Below are 19588 nucleotides of genomic sequence, written 5' to 3'. Positions count from 1 at the left end.
TATTAGGGAAACCAATGGGGAAATCAGAACCACAATTCCCTTGCTTTAAATGGGGTAAGGCCAGGACTGTATGAACCCTGTTGAGTGAATCTGGATCTAGTTGCCAACCCTAGGCTATGCCCCTGGTGTTTTGCTTGCTATAGGGGGCTCTGCTTCAGAGTTTCAGCACTGCAGCCCAGTACCAGAGCACTATGGAAGGAGTGTTTCTGTTATGCTTTTTCCTCTTCTTCCCTTCAGGTTGCAAGTCTGGTGGTTCCACAAAGAAATGGTTGCCATGGGGAGTATTTCTTGCATGGAATCTTATGTGTCTTAGGGACCATGGTTTCACCTTCTTGGATTGCTGAATAAATTTCTGTTCCATGGCAGCTATCTGAATAACCGTTTCAGGGGTTTTAGGAGAAAAGCAGCAGCTCTTTAATTTTTTTCCAAGTAGAGAGGTGTGGTAGTCGTGGTAGTCCACTCTTAAGGCTATCAATAGAAATCAAACAAAATAAACATGGAAAAGAAAATAAGATGATACCTTTTTTATTGGACATAACTTAATACATTTCTTGATTAGCTTTCAAAGGTTGCCCTTCTTCATCAGATCGGAAATAAGCAAATGTGGTAGCAGATAGTATATATAAGTGAAACATCAAAGCATTTCAGTGACAGTCTAGCAGGATGGGGGTGGGTAAGTGAGAGAGAGACAGAGAGATATACATGGAGACAGGAGGGTGTCAAAGCAATACAATTTTATGGTTTATACTAGCCCATTATAAACCATAAAATTGTATTGCTTTGACACCCCCCTGCAGCTCCTCAGTACCTCTCCACTCTCATCTCTCCCTACATACCTCCCCGGGAACTCCGTTCACTGGATAAATCTCTCTTATCTGCACCCTTCTCCTCCACTGCTAACCAGACTCTGTTCCTTTTATCTTGCTGTGCCATATGCCTGGGATAGACTTCCTGAGCCGGTATGTCAAGCTCCATCTCTGTCTGTCTTCAAATCTAAGCTAAAAGCCCACCTTTTTGATGCTGCTTTTAACTCCTAACCCTTATTCACTTGTTCAGAACCTTATTTTATCATCCTCACTTTAACATTCCCTTATCTCTTGTTTGTCCTGTTTGACTGCCCTAATTAGATTGTAAGCTCTGTCGAGCAGGGACTGTCTCTTCATGTTCAAGTGTACAGCACTGCGTACGTCTAGTAGTGCTTTAGAAATGATACTGTAAGTAGTAGTAGTATTTCCGATCTGACGCAGAAGGGCAACCTTCGAAAGCTAATCAAGAAATATATTAAGTTATGTCCAATAAAAAAGGTATCATCTTATTTTCTTTTCCATGTTTTATTTTTTTTTTCCAAAAAATCCTCTTCTCTTCCACAGAGCTTTCCTTTCACTTCAGGCTCAAAAATCCATTCTTTCTTCAGATCCTGGTGATAGTTTTGTCCTGTTGAGTATCTTTTCTCAGGCTAAAAGGCCAAGATTGGTTTTCTCAGATAACTCTGAAACTTTATTGGAGGTTTGGGGTAATATTGCTGCTGGTCATGCTTGTACCATGAGAACATTAAAGACATTGCCTTCCTTGATTGAACTTTTAAAAGAAGGAGAGATTTCTGTGGATAATAGGGATGACCCCATAATTGTTCAGATGTTCTGCAGAAAAGAATTACCAGGAATAATTTCCCATGCTTCAAAAGTCTTATAAATTTCTGAACCTTCAGCCCAGGAATTGTTTCTTCTGGAGAGCTCACTCTGGAGGGGTTTCACAAACCCATTGAGGTGTTTCCTATTCATCAGGCTATTCAAGCTTCCATTTCTGTGCAGTGGGATACTCCTGAGGTGGGCCTTTCAGTTAAGAGAGCTATAGCTAACCTTTACCTTCTCTTTCCTGAGGAGAAGGAAAAAAGAAAGTTATCGGAAATAGATGCCTTGGTGATGGTGGTTACCAAGAAGACTATCATTCTGGTTAAAGGTGATATGACCTTGAAGGATATTCATGATCATAGGTTGAAATCTGTGTTCAAGCAGGCCTTTAAAGTTTTGGGCATAGGACTTATATGGCACTTTAATTTCCAAAGCATATCTGCAGTGGATTCAATATGTGGGTGATTCAGCAGAAGACTCAAAAGAATCAGCTTGCCTGAAATCTGGTATGGCTGATATTGCTGATGCCTTACATGATCGCATCAGAATCTCTGCTAGGTCTATGGCATTCTGTATCTGCCAGAAGACTCCTGTAGTTCTGCAAAATTATTTTTTTGAAGAGGATTTGGAGAAGATTGTTATAAATTTTGTCAGCTGCGAACACAAATGCCATTCTTCCGAGAAAGTGTCAACCACACCAGTTTCCCTGACGATGCCCATAAGGAAGGGCAAAATGGGACCCCGTTGGGTGGTTATATTGACACAACAAGATGGGCAGAGATCATTAAGATAAGTGAAAAATATTTGCTTTATTACACCGTTGAGAATACGAATGGTTCAACGAGAATGATAAATGCATATCGGGTTTTTTGCCGACGAAGAGCAGTGACCCAGTGTATCTGTGAAAATATATAGATCGCTGACATTCAGAGGCATTTTCCCGTAAAGAAATTCCATTCTTTAAACATGAATAGTCCATCTCAAGAATGATCCGTAATTTATCACCCTGAATTATGATGTATATTCAATAGAAAGTGATAATAAGTTCTACTATTGTGCAGAAGTTATTCTCTATATTAAAAGAATTTCACATGAGTATGAATGTATGACAAGTAAGTGTGGCAAAAGGTTATGCCTTTTTGTTTTAATACAACTTGCATATGAGCGTTTTGGGGATGTAGATTTGTTTTTTTTTGGGAGGGGGGCACCATGGGAGTTGCAATGTACCATGTTTTATAAAATATGAGGGTAATTTATCCTGATGCTGCCTTGAATACAAACCACCCTCCCAATGATGCTAGAAGTACAAACTCCCGATGCCCTCTGCCCTGAGGATCCCCATTTTGATGCCTCTCCATATATATTTATTTATTTTATTAGGATTTTTTTACTGCCTTTTTGAAGGAATTCACCAAGGCGGTGTACAGGAAGAATAAATCAAACATGAGCAATAGATAATTACAGCAGTAAAAATATTCAAATAACACTACAAAGTATATGGTATACTATTTACAATGTCAACACAATATGTAATAGAACATTTTAATTGACAGTGTAGGGTTTAAACAAAGATAGAACATATAGATAGGTAAAAGAGTAACAGGAGTTAGAAAACAAGGTGACTAATTTAAAGAAAGGTGCACATGATGTCAGAGAGATGGTTAAATATTATCTCAGAAAGGGTAGGAGTAGATAAGCTATATAAAAGCTCTTTTCTTGATGTCTCCCCACCCTGAAGATCCATCACCAAAGACACCACTTACCCTCCCACAGGCCCCTTAGGGTCCACCTTAGTAATCTAGTCTAGTGAGATCAGGGCAAGAGCAATTTCCCAGTCATTTCTACTCTTGCTGGTGCCAGATTCAAAATGGCACTGGAATTCCATAACAGTAGTACCACCAGACTAACACTAGTGATCACTGGCTCTATGTTGAACCCAGTGCAACTGGGGATTGCTCCTGCCCTGACTCCTCTAGATACTAGGGCTTAGTAAAGGTAGGCCCCGGGGGAGGGGGGAATGGGGAATGCTATGGAAAGGTGGGGATGCTTTTGGTGATTGGGTGATTTTCATGGTGAAAGGGGCATGGGGGGGGGGGGGGGGTCTTTGGAACAGTAGATGGTATCAGGAAGGAAGCTTTTATTCAGGAGGCATCGGGAAAGTAGGATGTTGGTGTCTTTAAGAAGCACCTGGTAGCATTGGACCATTGTTTTGCTGACTGATGCTTCTGGGATGAAAAATTACCACCAATTTTTTTTTCTGGTGGTATTCTTCTAGGAATGATACAGCTTGCAGTGCTCACTGCAAGCTGCCTTATTCATTTTACATTGTAATGAGCTATTTTGCATGCATTTGTATGCTTTGTATCTCATTACTCTGTATTTTGTGGTAACAAATATTAGTGAATTACATTAATATAACACACATTATTGCTCTTTAACACACATTGATTTTTGAAAGAATGTTCAAATCAGAATTGGAATATCCTGCTCATGACGTCCAAAAAACCCCCGTCCATCTCTCAGCAATTTTTGAACAGGAAAAATGTCTAGATTTCCTGTTTAAAAATAGGTGATAAAGACATCTTTACACTGGAGACCTCCATCCTCAATAACCATTTCACAGACTGAAACATTTAACTTATAAATGGAGGGAAACAAGGCACAGGGACATCTGTCTGGCAGCATTCTTATGAAAATGGCCACACAGATGTTTTTGCAGAATAGAGGAGTAGCCTAGTGGTTAGTGCAATAGCCTGTAAACCAAGGGACACTGGTTCAAATCCAACTATAACTTTTCTTTTCTTTCTTTTTTTTTTTTTTTGTAAATGTGATCCCTCCAGGAACAGAAAAATACCTGTTGTACCTGCATGTACACCACTTCAGTAGCCTTCAGTCTTGCAGGTGTACAGTATTTTTTTCTTTCCTGGAGAGAGTTCCAGAAAAAAAAAATTAATAGAGTGAAAGTGGGATTTTAACCTGTCTCCCTTGGTTTACAGTCTCTTGCACTAACCACTATGCCTCAGGCTTATTTTCTGCTTTGCTTAGAATGTCTATAACACCTGATGCTGTTGTACAGCCTGGTATTTCTTTCCAGTTTCACTTTCAGGGGAGAGTGAGGGGGGAGGGGGGGCAGCAACCACTGGGGAATTAAGGAGGTATCATGCCTAAATCCTTCCAGTGGTCAGCTGCTCAGTCAGAGTACCTTTTTGTAATTTGGATGTGACTGAAACAGGTCTACATAAAAATGTCCTTTTTAGACATGGACATTTCTTCCCTTTTGAAAATCGTTGTTGCACATCCTAATTTTGGGCCCTCCCATTTCCCACACAAAACATGCCCACAGCATACCCCTGAAATGTCCAAATTCTGACTTTCCAAAATTGGGGGTTGGACATTTTTAGCAGATGGACTTTTTTAGTCATTTTGAGGCGTCCATCTGCTTTGAAAATGGGAACCAAAAAGGAGCAAATAACACAGGTTAGGGCCATAATGCACTTTAATAACTAACCGTCATTAATGTAACTGCAGGTTCAAAATTCCTATATATGCTTTTCCATGGAAAATGCTGGATTCCTCCAGGAATATCAGCAGCCTAATTCTTGTGTTTGCAGTTTATTACACTCATGTATTCAGTGAGTATAGCATTCCTTTTGATTAATGTTATTCAAAATAAAACAAAATATAAATGTGTTTGTTTCTTTTACATTATTTAGGTTGAACCAAGTACGAAATTATTTCCTGCAGTATTTGCACAAGCAACAAGTCCCAATGTTTTCCAGTTTGAACTTGGAAGAATTAAGGTAAATCAAGCAACTGACTTTTGTTACTGGATGGGGAGAGTGGGGGATTATTTTTTGCAGTAATGCAATAATACTGCACTCACAGAACTGATAATTGATAATAGAGCTTAACTATCATAGTTTCCTCTTTCAAATTTGTTTTTGTGCCAGGTATGTGTAATTATTAATAACCATAAATATATATGGATGTTTTGCTATCTACTATAATAAAACTCACTCTCAACATTCTGAAGACAACATTCTGAAGTCACTCAGTCACTCCCTGAAGGGTTCATGGATTCATGGTGGTGAAGCCACAACACTGACCATGTCTCTCTGCCCCGCCCTCGCAAGATGGACCAATCAGAAAAAACAACCTCAACATTCTGAAACACAAAGGACCATCACAACACCGTTCCCAGGCAACACTAGGCAACGTAAGACGGACCAATCAGAGGAAACTACGTGACAATAAGGGAGGAGCATTCCCCAGCAGAATGGCTCATTATCTGTGCAGCACGGAGAGCATAGAACCACCACTGGAACGAGAGAAGAATATTCCTGCTGTGGGTATGTGCAAAAATAGACCGGCACAGCACATCCCACAACTCCCAAGCAAAAAACAAAACAAAAAAAGACACACATCAACAACCTGCACACACACCGCACACTCACACACTCACAAACACACACACACAAAATAACTCTGTGACACATACACACACACACACACAAAAAGCCACATGCTAGCGCCCGTTTCATTGGTTTCGGAAACGGGCCTTTTTTACTAGTTGTTACATAAAAGAGCAAAAGAGAGAGAGAGTGAAGCAATGCTGCTGATATTCTTACCCATGCCCCCTGAGCTGAAAAACATGGAGCATATTTTACCCAGTACCAAAACAAAACAAGTCCCAATATTCTGCCCACGGGAGGCAGGCCCACATGAATGCCACGATCGGTGCTTACACAGGATATTCAATGTAGGGCCGGCATTGAATATCTGGGTTTTTATTGGCTGACTCAAACTTAATTATTTAGGCAGTCTGATTTGACCACTAAACTTAGCTGGATAGCGCTGAATATTGCCGGTTATCTTTTCGGCACTGACCACGAATAATCAGCAGAGATAACTGCTTATCTTTATTTATTTATTTAATTTTATTTATGACACATACCCCACATTATCTAAAGTCTTTAGTTCAATGTGGCTTACATCAAATAATCAAGATAGCTGTGAAAAGGAACAGAGTGGTACTGGAGTAGTTAGTTAATTATAAGTTGAAAAATTATACCAAGGATATAGATGAAAAAGTTGTGTACTAATTCCAAGAACTGCTGACAATGGACCATCAAATCTGGTGTAGGCCCCATATTTTCAACTGGTAAATGTAACAAATGCTACAATTGGAACCATCTAAAAATACTATATACTAGGAAAAGCAAAACTTTCTTGAGCTTCGATGAAAGAAATATGTGAAGCATCATTACAGATCACACACAAGTCCCAGATATAACACACTTGTCACAATAGCTAATAAACTATTCTATTGTTAATAAGCAACTTGAGGTTATTCTACAATGAAAATCTATCAGTACACTACCATGGAACATTTGGTGGGTAGAGTGGGTAGACTGAATATATGGGTGATCTTTCAGACAGTGAGGAAGCAACATATCAGGAAGCCTATCAAGTGGGATCGGTGTGGTAAGTCCAATCTCCCACTGCAACCATCTTGGTGTGGAGAATAGTTCCTATTCAAAAAGTAAACCATTCAACTCCTTGGCATAGTAAGAAACCTTGATGGTATTGAAAGAGGTCAGGGAAATATACCACAACTTGCATTCTTTGAACTTTTAACTTTGTCAGAGGTATTTTTTGGGGCTTGGTAGCCCACAAGAATTTATTACATTTGTACCCCACACAATGCAGCTTACATAGTAATTTGAAATACAAAGTTGTATATATTTTTTTGTTACATTTGTACCCCACTCATGGCAGGCTCAATGTGGCTTACATGGGGCAATGGAAGGTTAATGACTTGCCCAGAGTCACAAGGAGCTGCCTGTGCCTGAAGTGGGAATTGAACTCAGTTCCTCAGGACCAAAGTCCACCACCCTAACCACTAGGCCACTCCTCCATTTCAAAAGCTGTAGTGAAACATTGTAAAGTTGGGCTTGGTAGTGTATGATAAGTTGAGCTTGATAATGTATGATTAGGATAAGAGAGGGTAGACAGGATAGGATAGTATGAATTGGGAGAAAAGGGGTAAGGAGGGATAAAATTAAGGGGAGATAGAGAAGAGAAGGATGGGAGGTCGGTATCTAAGTCAGAACAGAATTGGGAGTGGAGGTTGGTAAGATTAGGTTGGGGCATTAGGGTAGGCTTGCTTAAAGAGATGAGCTTGTAGCATTTTTCTAAAGGGCAAGTAGTCGTTAATTAATTGGATTGGTCTGGGTAGAGCATTCCAAAGCTGGCTGCCCAAAAAGGAGAAACTGGATGCGTAGTAGGTCTTGTATTTAATTCCTCTACAATTGGGAAGGTGTAGGTTAAGATATGTTCGTGAAGAAATAGATCTGTTTCTGGCAGGGAGGTTGATCAAATCATTCATGTAGCTAGGGGATTCACTGTGGATGATCTTGTGGGTCATTATGTTGATCTTGAAATTTATTCTTTCTTTGATGGGGAGCCAGTGAAGCTTTGCTCGAAGAGGTGATGCACTTTCGAATTTTGATTTGCCAAAAATAAGTCTGGCTGCCGTGTTTTGGGCAGTTTGGAGTCTCTTCAGTATTTGGGTTTTGCATCCTAAAAAGACACTGTTGCAGTAGTCAGCGTGGGTAATAACAGTGGACTGTATCAGGTTCCGGAAAGTGTCCCACAAAAATATTTTGGGAAAAGGAGAAGAAAAATACCTAGGTGATCATTTTCAAAGCACATAGATTTACAAGTTACATAATAACCTATATAACTTTCCTGCTTATTTTCGAACGAGAAGGCTGGCCATCTTCCGACACAAATCGGGAGCTGGCCGGCCATCTCATAAACCAGGCCAAATCGGTATAATCGAAAGCTGATTTTAGCTGGCTTCAACTGCTTTCCGTCGCGGAGCAGGCGAAAGTTCAAGGGGGCGAGTTGGCAGTGTACCGAAGGCAGGACAGGGGCGTGGTTACCAAATGGCCGGCTTTAGCCGATAATGGAAAAAAGAAGGCCGGCTCTGATGAGCACTTGGTCGGCTTTACTTGGTCCATTTATTTTTAGGACCAAGCCTGAAAAAAGTGCCCCAACTGAGCAGATGACCACAGGAGGGAATTGGGGATCACCTCCCCTTACCCCCCCCAGTGGTCACCAACCCCCTCCCACCCAAAAAAAAATTATAAACATTTTTGTGCCAGCCTCTATGCCAGCCTGAAATGTCATATACCCAGCTCCATCACAGCACTATGCAGGTCCTTGGAGCAGTTGTTAGTGGGTACTGCAGTGAACTTCAGGCAGGCAGACCCAGGCCCATCCCCCCCTACCTGTTACACTTGTGGTGATAAATATGAGCCCTCCAAAATCCACACGAAACCCACTGTACCCATATATAGGTGTCCCCCTTCACCCCTTAGGGCTATGGTAGTGTTGTACAATTGTGGGGAGTGGGTTTGGGGGGTTTTGGGGGGCTCAGCACACAAGGTAAGGGGAGCTATGCACCTGGGAGCAATTTGTGAAGTCCACTGCAGTGCCCCCTAGGGTGCCCAGTTGGTGCCCTGGCATGTGAGGGGGACCACTGCACTATAAATGCTGGCTCCTCCCACAACCAAATGGCTCCGATTTGGCCGGGTTTGAGATAGCCGCTATTAGTTTCCATTATCGGCGGGAAACCAACGGCGGCGATCTCTAACGCCGGACCAAATGTTGAGATTTGGCTGGCCCTGACCGTATTATCAAAACGAAAGATGGCCAGCCATCTTGTTTCGATAATACGGTCGGGTATGCCGCTTTACGGGGCCGGCCTTAGAGATGGCCGCCCATATAGATGGCCGACCCTGTTCGATTATGCCCCTCTTTGTAAGTCTATGTGCTTTGAAAATTAGCCTCCACATATGTACAAGTAATTTTAGTAGCAATCATCATCTTGATGGTATCAATCCTAGCCCACCAGCATAGTTGCAATGGGGACCCTGCACCCACAGCATCTCCAATGTATTTTTTTCTCTGAACTAAAACCATTATTGAATGACTTTTAAAGTCAATTGTAGCATCAGTAGTGGCAAGGCAGATTAATATCTGTAGCAACTATATACAAAATCTCTCTTGTACTTTTCTCTTGTATCTCAATATTACTTTACTCCAATATACCTAGGGCCAATGCTCAAAACTCTGACACTGTACAAAACAGTGCCACAAAAGAACTTCCTAATGCTCAATGATAATGGCATTCAAATATTATGCACGCTGTTAGCACTGAGTATTGGGGAGTAAGGAGGGGGGAATTGGCCCAGCACATGTGCACTAGAGGGAGCCCTGCATGGCTAGAAGGGGAGGAGGCACCAGCACAGCAGCCCTGATGCAAGAGAAACCATTTTACCATTATCGTACTCCATAGACGGGCTTCTGAAGAACATGGAAACATACAAGCCCCTCAACTCATTCAGCTGCTGCTCTCTCTCTCTCCCCAGCAGCTGGCTCTCTGCCAGAGAACCAATGGTTAGAGGGTGGACCCTGCACTTGACTGACATTGCCAAAGCTGACTGATTTGTTATAGCCTGCAAAAGGTTGCCGTGGATTCTGCCAACCCTCACCCTTTCATTGGTGGAACAAAGCTTTTAGGCAGCATGCCTCCATTTGAAAAGGTTTGGGCACAGGCTGCAGCTCAGAAGAAGCACCCCAATGCTTGCTCTGATGTGGTGTTATTTCTGCAGTGGTAAGGCAGCTTGGGTTTGTACGCTGTTCTTCTGAGCATTGGTAGTGAATAGGAAATTACCTCATTTGACTAGATTACATGCTATTTGCGCTATCCTTTGGTGCACTCGTTCCCTGCACTAGAACCCTCTGAGGATTCTGTGCTAACAATTGCGGGCGCTAGTTTGGTGCTAATGGCCTCTAGTGCCTGCATTTGCTTCTGGGCATCAAAGCCCAAGGTGACAGAGGTTACACAGTTCACAAAGTTCTTTCTCTCTATCTCTCCAGAATGCCAATCAGAGGTTCACTCCTTTTTGAAAGATTATCAGTGCTGTCATCAAGTAATTATCACTTATAAATTAGCAGGTAATAAAATAAATACACATTTGGGTGATATCTCCATGGGGACCCTGTTAACTGTAGCACAAACCCTGAAGACTCCTGCCAAGGCGATAAAGATGTTATTCTTCAGCCTTAGGTGTTCCTGAGCCACAATGGCTGTGAACAGGGTGCCTGGGTGTAGATAACAAGGTAGCTCAGTTTCCCCTTCTCCTCTCATGTGAATTAACAGGGCTGCAAAGAGTCCCCGCTCCCTCAGCAGATGTACAAGTCAGCAACATTCTAGGTTTGGTTTCTTTTACTTCATTATCATTTTAATGCAGTTTTTACCAGTATATAGGTGACTAAGCAAGGCTTTTATTTATTTTGAGTCCTACATTGCCCAGTCTCTTGGCGGCCCTGCTCCCACCTACAAACTGGGTGGCAGTAAGTGCTCACACAGTAATTTTTAAAAATGGCCACGTCCTAAAGGCAACATTAACGAATGGCTGAAAGAAAAGCAGCCATTTTACAGCTGTGGCAAAAATGGCCTTAGCGCATGGATAAGACTCGTGTAAGGGCATGTCAAGAACACTTTTTATCGCAGCTTAGCTAAAGGACCCCTCCCCCCCCCCAGGCTTAGGGCCAGATTCTATATAAGGCGCCTATAAAATCTGCAGTAAAAATTTCCACCTAGGAGCATTCTATAAGATTTAGGCACAGTATATAGATTACGCTTAATTGATATCTCAGTGCCTAAAACTACGCGCCTCCATTTATACCAACAAAAATGTGACGTAAATCCCCACTCATAGATTTACGCGCTCTGCACCACATTCTATAACTACACATGTAAATTTGGGAATGCCCATGGAATGCCCATTTCCCCGCCCATTGCCACTCCCCTTTTGAACTGCATGTATTAAGATTTAGATGCCTTTCATTACAGAATACGCTTAGTGAGCTGCGTGTGTAAATTCTAATTATTGCCAGTTAGTGTTCATTATTGCATTTTAAGTGCTGTTATCAATGTTGATTAACTTGTTGAGCCAATTAAGTTACTCACATTGCTATAGAATACGCCTGGATTTCAGTGCGGATCTCTAGGCGTGCTATATAGAATCCATTTGTTAACGCACAATATTAGATTTTTAAAATATATTATTTTCTTTTTCTCTTGTCTACAGAATGTAATGCCTTTATCTGCTGGACTGTTCAAAAGTGAGCACAAAAACCCAACTCCACAATGTCCTTCCCGCCTCCATGTCCAATTCCTGACACATGTGTTGTGGAGTCGGGTGCCAAACCATTTTCTGAAGGTTGATGTCACCAGATTCAATGAGCGTCAGGGATGGCTGGTGCAGTGTTTGGAGCCATTGCAGTTTATGTCCCTGCATATTCCAGAAGAAAATAGGTTTGTGTTTTTCTGTCTTCATAATTAGATTTCAACAGGGTCATTTGCTTTAGGAGAAAAAAAAGAATATTTGTATTATAAAGTATCACCCAAACAAAAGTGCAAACAGCGCGGTTAAAACTTGCAGGTCCTTTTACTTGCAGATTTTATGTCAGTTTTCAAAGGGAACATTTTTCATTTGAAAATTGGACTTGGGGAAAAATATACACAAATGTGTATGAATGAGGTGGAATGATTAAGGGGGAGAAGCTATGAATGTGGACTACTGTTAAAATGGGTTATTTTACCACAAGTCATGCTATTTTAGCACAGGGTCTCATTGCATAAAACGGGACCCTGTGCTAAAATACCATGACTTTTGATAAAATACCCTGTCTTAATAGTAGCCCAGGTTGATAATTCCTCCTCTCTCCCTCAGTAGAGACCAGGTTTTTTTTTAACCTTTTACACAACACTATAACAAGGAATCATTTGGAACTAATGACCTGCAGATAGAAACTATTTTTTAAGCAGCAAATATTTAAGCTATGGAATTTGTTATCAAAGGCCGTGGTCAAGGTTACTACCTTATTGGGGCTCAAAACAGGCTTTGACAAATTCTTGGAAGAAAAGCCCATAAAAATATTTAGCTAAGTAGACTTGGTAAAGCCATTGTTTAGCCCTGGAAATGAAAAATAGACTGGCTATTGTTGGAAACAGGATGCTGAGCTCAATGGACCTTGGTCTGACTCAGCATGTTCCGGGGCAAAGGGAGCATGGAACGAACGATGGACAAGCGTGTGCGGCACCCCCCCAGTGGCGTGCACCCGGGGCGGACCGCACCCACCACCACCCCCCCAGGAACGCCACTGCCCATGGTCCACCCATGTGCATCCCTCTTGGAGTTACGCACTATAGTACTCATGTGTTACCTTATAGAATAGGACATAGTGCACTGCTTTTCTGTACATTTGTGCATGTAACTGCTTGTGCTCACTTATATAATTACCTTTTATAATGATGTATAATATGTCTTCCTCCCCCTTAGTTTTATAATAGTCATTTTCTGCCTATGAAAAATGTTCAGCATGTGGAGACTGATTTGTAAAATGACCCCCTTATTGCCTGAAAATGTTTATAACAACATGATTTTGATGATCATCACTATTGTGAATGTGATTTATCGGATCAATGAACACTGCAGGCATTATGAGGCTTGCACTACAACAGCAATTTGGTTGATGAGAGCTTCTATGTGGTCAACAATTATTTTTTGTATGACTGCAGAGCCCATTTTGAAGAGCTTTGAGACTCGTACTGTGTAATCCTGCTGTCCCTTCTTCAAGCAGGCTTGACTCAATTTGGGGTCCCCCCTACCTGGTTCACTTTTTTCATGGGGGCCCTTCAATTAACATCCTCACCTCTGCTCAGGGAACTGACGGACTTTTTGCCATATAGAGCTTTTTTTTTTAAACAGGTCAATTTACTTAGATAAATATGTATTTATCCATGTAAATGGATCTGAAGTTTAACTTCTTACTGTTTAGCTTATTCACAGAGATAATTCCTAAACTGCTACAAAAATTCTGTCTTGTTAGAGTGGAGAACTGAAGAATGGGAGAAAAAATGAAAATTCTTGCTCTGTTATGAAACCTTTCTCTCTTTTCTCTTGAACAGGTCTATTGATATTTTAGAGCTCACAGAACAAGAGGAACTGTTGAAATTTCACTATCATACGTTGTGTCTCTATTCAGCTGTTTGTGCTCTAGGAAACAATAGGGTAGCACATGCCCTTTGCAGTCATGTGGATGAATCCCAACTCTTATATGCCATTGAAAACAAGTATATGCCAGGATTGTTACGTGCAGGCTATTATGACTTACTTATTGATATCCATCTCAGCACATATGCCACAGCTAGGCTAATGATGAACAATGAATTTATTGTCCCTATGACAGATGAAACTAAGAGCATCACACTCTTTCCTGATGAAAAGAAAAAACATGGCCTTCCTGGTATAGGCCTCAGTACCTCACTACGTCCCAGAATGCAATTCTGTTCTCCAAATTTTGTAAGCATCAACAATGAATGCTACCAGTTTAGCCCAGAGTTTCCACTGGACATACTGAAGGCCAAAATCATTGAAATGTTGACTGAGGCTGTTCAGGAGGGCAACCTTCATGTCCGAGATCCTGTAGGTGGAACAACAGAGTTTCTTTTTGTGCCTTTGATTAAACTTTTTTACACACTGCTGATCATGGGTGTTTTCCACAATGATGATTTGAAGCGTATCTTACAGTTAATTGAACCCAGTGTTTTCTCAGAAGAGGATAGTCATGACAAAGAAAGTGAGACAGTAAACATAAACCTTAATGGACAAAAGGTTGATGATGACATGGAAGAAGAAAGCCGAGGGGAGCCAGTGCTTAAAGAAGGCCTGCTCCAGATGAAACTTCCAGAACCTGTAAAGCTACAGGTAACAAAAGTTTACACACATACTTTTTGATTGTTGCTCTGCTGGAGAGAATGGATAACTCAAAACTTTTTATGACACCGGATAACTATTTTAGTTCTGTAAATTACAGTGTTCAATAGTAGGGTTACCAAACGTTCGGTTTTACCTGGACATGTCCTCTTCTTGAGGACATTGCTGGTCATCAGGGCAGATTTTGCTAGCCTGCCCATTTGTCTGGATTTGCGGGTGAAAGAGCAGGGCAGGCGGGACTCAGGGTGTCCTATCCTCCCCTCCCCTCCTTTACCTTGTTGTAGTGCCCTGGTGGTTTAGTGGCCTCTTTCCTGTCTGGCACAGCTGCAGACCTGTCTTGCTCCCGGCTATGCTTCAGAATGGCTGCCGAGAGTTCAAGCAGTGGCCTCGCGAGCTCTTCTTGATACTTTCCCTTATATAAAAAGGCCCTAGGAAGCCGAGGTCTCTTGTTATTCCATATAAATCAAAGTAACCTATCCTGTTTCCCAGCCAAGAAAGATCTGGGAAGCTGCAATGGCTGTACCTGAAATAGATACAAGAATCTAGGTAAGATGTTCATCTTAGGAGTAGCTATCCTACCAAACCAAGACAATTCCAACACCGACCACCTATCCAAATCTCTAAAGATCTCACAAATAAGGGCCGGGTAGTTACCCTGAAAAATAGCCTTAACCGTTGTAGATAAATTTACACCAAGGTAGCGACTAGATGTGGAGGGGCATTTTTGAAAGGGATGTCCAAGTTGAGATTTGGACGTCCTTGCAAAACGGCAAAATCTAGGAGTGGGGAAACCCGTATTTTGGAAACAAGATGGACGTCCATCTTTCATTTCGAAAATACCGTCAGAGACGTCCAAATCCTTAAATTCGGATATCCTTAGATTTGGTCGTCCCTAGACATGGACGTTTCTGGCTTTCTGTGATTTTCGAAACCAAAGACGTCCATGTCAAAAACGGCCAATTGCAAGCCATTTGGTCATGGGAGGAGCCAGCATTTGTAGTGCACTGGTCCCCCTGACATGCCAGGACAGCAGCCGGGCACGCTAGGGGGCACTGCTCCCAGGAGCATAGCTCCCTTACCTTGTGTGCTGAGCCCCCCAAAACCCACTACCCACAACTGTACACCACTACCATAGCCCTTATGGGTGAAGGGGGACACCTATATATGGGTACAGTAGGTTTGTGGTGGGTTTTGGAGAGCTTGCTGTTCCCTCCACAAATGTAACAGGTGGGAGGGGGGGGTGTGGGCCTGGGTCCGCCTGTCTGAAGTGCACTGCAGTACCCACTAAAACTGCTCCAGGGACCTGCATGTGCTGTCATGGACCTGAGTATGACATTAGAGGCTGGCACGACATATTTTGAAAGATGTTTTTTGAGGGTTGGAGGGGGTTAGTGACCACGGGGGGAGTAACGGGAGGTCATCCCCGATTCTCTACGATGGTCATTTCGGGCACGCCTTAGTCGTAAGAAAAACAGGTCCGGGTGAAAACGCCCAGGTGTTCATCAGTGACGCCCTTGTGTTTTTTGATTATGGGTCAAGGACGTCCAAGTGTTAGGCACACCCAAGTCTCACCTTTGCTACACCTCCGACACGCCCCCTTGAACTTTGGCCGTCCTTGCAATGGAGTGCAGTTGGAGACGTCCTAAATCGGGTTTCGATTAGGGACGCCCCTGAGAGAAGGATGTCCATCTTCCGATTTATGTCGAAAGATGGACATCCTCTTTTGAAAATGAGCCCATTAGTCACCCATTTAAAAGGAAAAGAAGCATGCAATGTCTCCACAAGAGTTGGCGGGAAACCTATAACCATTCCCTTAGATTTGGATGCATTACGTTTATAACCAGAGACTGCTGAAAAAGCCCTTAATTTTGCAAGTAAATTGGGAAGAGATATCAAAGGGCACCTAAGTGACAAGAGAACATCATCTGCAAAAAGAGCGAGTTTAAACTTCTCAGATCCACACCTAATGCCCACTATATCTGTGTTACTCCTAATTGCCACCGCTAATGGCTCGATGAACAAAGCAAACAGTAACGGGGAAAGGGGGCATCCCTGACGCGTACCCCAAATAAGAGGAAACAATGTTGAGTTACCCCCATTAATACGTACACAAGCCTTTGGGAATATATAAAAGGCCTGGATCCAGTGACGAAACTCCCTCCCAAACCCATATCTTGACAAAGCCCTATCCAAAACTCCCAATGAACCCTATCAAAGGCTTTCTCCACATCTAACCCCAATAGACACATGGGTAACCCCTCCCACCGTGAGAGGTAAAGCAAATCAACAGTTCTCCACATAAGGGCTTTATTAAAAGAAAAAAAATCTATGGCACTTGAATTGATAATTTTCCGGTAAATATTTAGCTTGTGGCAGTCAGCATTTCTTTATCTGCTGACTGTCACCAGCTACATTAGACATGGATATTCAATATCTGGCCATGGCCAGGCACCAGCATTGAATATCAAGATCTCACTGGACATGTGCTGGCTGCCTTTACATTTGCAGGTCCCTGCTAATATTCTGAATATTGGCTAGGACCCGCATAAGAGGATCAATAATCCCCCTCCCTAGATTTTGAGTCCCTTCATAAACCCCTCCAAGAACAGAACCTCTTCCTGTACCCCCTCCCAATAGCAGACCCCCCCCCCTCCTGTCATCTCCATCCAAAAGCAGAACCCCCACTCCCTACCAGAATATAAAATTATATACGGTGATGCCCCAGTTTATATGTCTGACCTCATAGACCTACCAACCAGAAACTCAATCAAATCATCACGTTCTTATTTAAGTCTCTGCCACCCTAGTTGCAAAGGACTTAAATACAAATCAGTTCATGGATCCAGCTTCTCATATATTAGTACACAACTCTGGAATATACTCCCAAAGGCTGTGAAAACTACGTACAACCACCTCAACTTCTGGAAATCACTAAAGACTTACTTGTTCGAAAAGGCATATCCTAATGATCCAACTTAACTTCCTGAGTCCAACAACTCAGATAAACCCAAGCTTGCTATAAACTTAATGAATTTTACATAACCTCTCCCTCTATGTTCCCTAATGTGTCTGTACATATGTATTTCATTTATAATAACACCTATATTTGTTCCTAACCCGCGCTATGTAAGCCACATTGAGCCTGCAAATAGGTGGGAAAATGTGGGGTACAATGTAACAAATAAATAAATAAACACTTGAATATTGGCAGCCAACCTGCAGTGCATGATTTAAGCTTGCAGGAGCCTCTTCTGCCCACTTAAATTGCTTTAATTATTTGGCCTTTTGGATGTATATTTTTATGATGGGTCAGAATTTGGAGCATTCCAGGGGTGGGGATATTCAGCAGCTTTAAGTTGTATCTATAAGTGGCCTGCATACTTTACAGGGTTAACTTGAAATAACTAACTTGGACATTCCAAATTATACAATTCAGTTCAATAGCTTATATATTGCAAGTTTCAACCAAGTAGTTCAATGTTACTATGGTTTACAAAAAGACATTAACCAGGTAAATCTTGGGAAAATACAACTTATTATCAGAATATACCATAAGGAATAATTAAACATGACTGAAAACAATCTACATGGTAGAAGCAGATTTAAAAACTGTAAAGCTAAATTATACACAACTCATACTAAAACTGTTTTGATCTACACAACATACTAAAACTGTTTTGATCTAACTATTGACACCAAACTCAGTACAGCTTCATTTCTGCCATCTATGAAACCAAGGTTGAAGTGTCACATTTCTTAACAGCTTTATTTGTTACCCTAGATGTGTCACCTACTTCAGTATCTGTGTGACTGCCAAGTACGCCACAGGATAGAAGCCATTGTAGCATTTTCTGATGACTTTGTAGCTAAACTCCAAGAGAACCAACGTTTTCGATACAATGAGGTTATGCAAGCACTCAACATGTCTGCAGCACTGACTGCCAAAAAAACAAAGGAATTTCGGTCTCCACCTCAAGAACAGGTATAACCTACGATATGCACTGTTTTATACTCAGTCATATGACTTATATCCAAAAAGACTCCTATACTGTTTCCTCTTTTTTCCTTAATTGTGTTGCATCTATCATTATAGTGGACTGATGCTGAGCAAAGTAAAGCTTTATATACTATTTTTCTTTGAAATTATATTACCTTATATACTTTAGGGTCTTCATCTCGTTTTCTGTTGCTTGGCTTTTCTATACAAGTAGTTACTTGTTTGTGCTTATTGAAAATTGATAATAAAGATTCCTATATATCATCTCAGAAGATACAGAAGGAATCTGTATGTTATTATCACTTATATATTGCCTGCAAGGTATTGAATCAGTATACATTCAGGTACAACAGGAACCTGATTCTGTCCCTGGAGGGCTCAGAATCTAAATTTGTACCTGAGGCAATGGAATGTTAAGTAACTTGCCAAAGATCACAAGCAGCTGCAGTTGGATTTGAACTGGATTATACCAGTGGCGTAGCCAGACAGCCAGTTTTGGGTGGGCCTGAGCCCAAAGTGGGTGGGCACAAAATTTTCTCTGCTCCGCCCTCCCTCCCTCCACTATACCCACCATTTCTCCCTCCTCTCCACTCCTATGCCTACCATTTCTCCCCCTCCCCACTTATCCCCTCTGTATGCAGCATGTGTCCCTCCCCTCCACCTCATACACAGCCAAGACATCTCCCTTCCTCACCCCTCCACCCCTTTGCTGCATCTCCCTCACCCACCAACCAAGCCTCATCTTTCCATCTTCCCTCCCCCCTCTGCAGCATCTTTCTTTCCATCTTCCCTTCCCCCCGCGCAGCTGCTGTGTCCCCCCGTCTTCCCTCCCCCATGTGACATCTTCCCCCCCCCACCCCGTGCAGCTGCAGCATCTCACCCTCCTTGCAGGCCCGCCCAGCAGCAAAGTTCCTCACGGCGATTCAAGTCACAGCGATTCCCACACGCTGCCTGCCGGCTGCCGCTCAACAATCTCCTCTCGCTACTAAGCAGAGGAGAGACTTCCGGGTTAGCGCTTAGTAGCGCGAGGAGATTGAGCGGCAGCCGGCACTGGCAGGCAGCGTGTGGGAATCGCTGCGACTGGAATCGCCATCACTCAGGAA

The 19588-nt window shown here is 42.2% G+C and overlaps 1 protein-coding gene across 1 annotated transcript in view; it reads left to right on the top strand.

The window, feature by feature from the left end:
* RYR2 (ryanodine receptor 2) overlaps positions 1–19588 on the top strand; it is a 908577-nt gene that overhangs the window by 356191 nt on the left and 532798 nt on the right. The window contains 4 exon segments of the mRNA XM_030194683.1: positions 5345–5431; positions 11798–12024; positions 13681–14479; positions 18270–18470. Coding sequence (XP_030050543.1) covers positions 5345–5431; positions 11798–12024; positions 13681–14479; positions 18270–18470 — 1314 coding nt within the window.

Source organism: Microcaecilia unicolor, chromosome 3, assembly GCF_901765095.1.
Source record: "Microcaecilia unicolor chromosome 3, aMicUni1.1, whole genome shotgun sequence".
NCBI lineage: Eukaryota > Metazoa > Chordata > Amphibia > Gymnophiona > Siphonopidae > Microcaecilia > Microcaecilia unicolor.
This window is presented reverse-complemented; position numbering and strand designations above follow the sequence as displayed.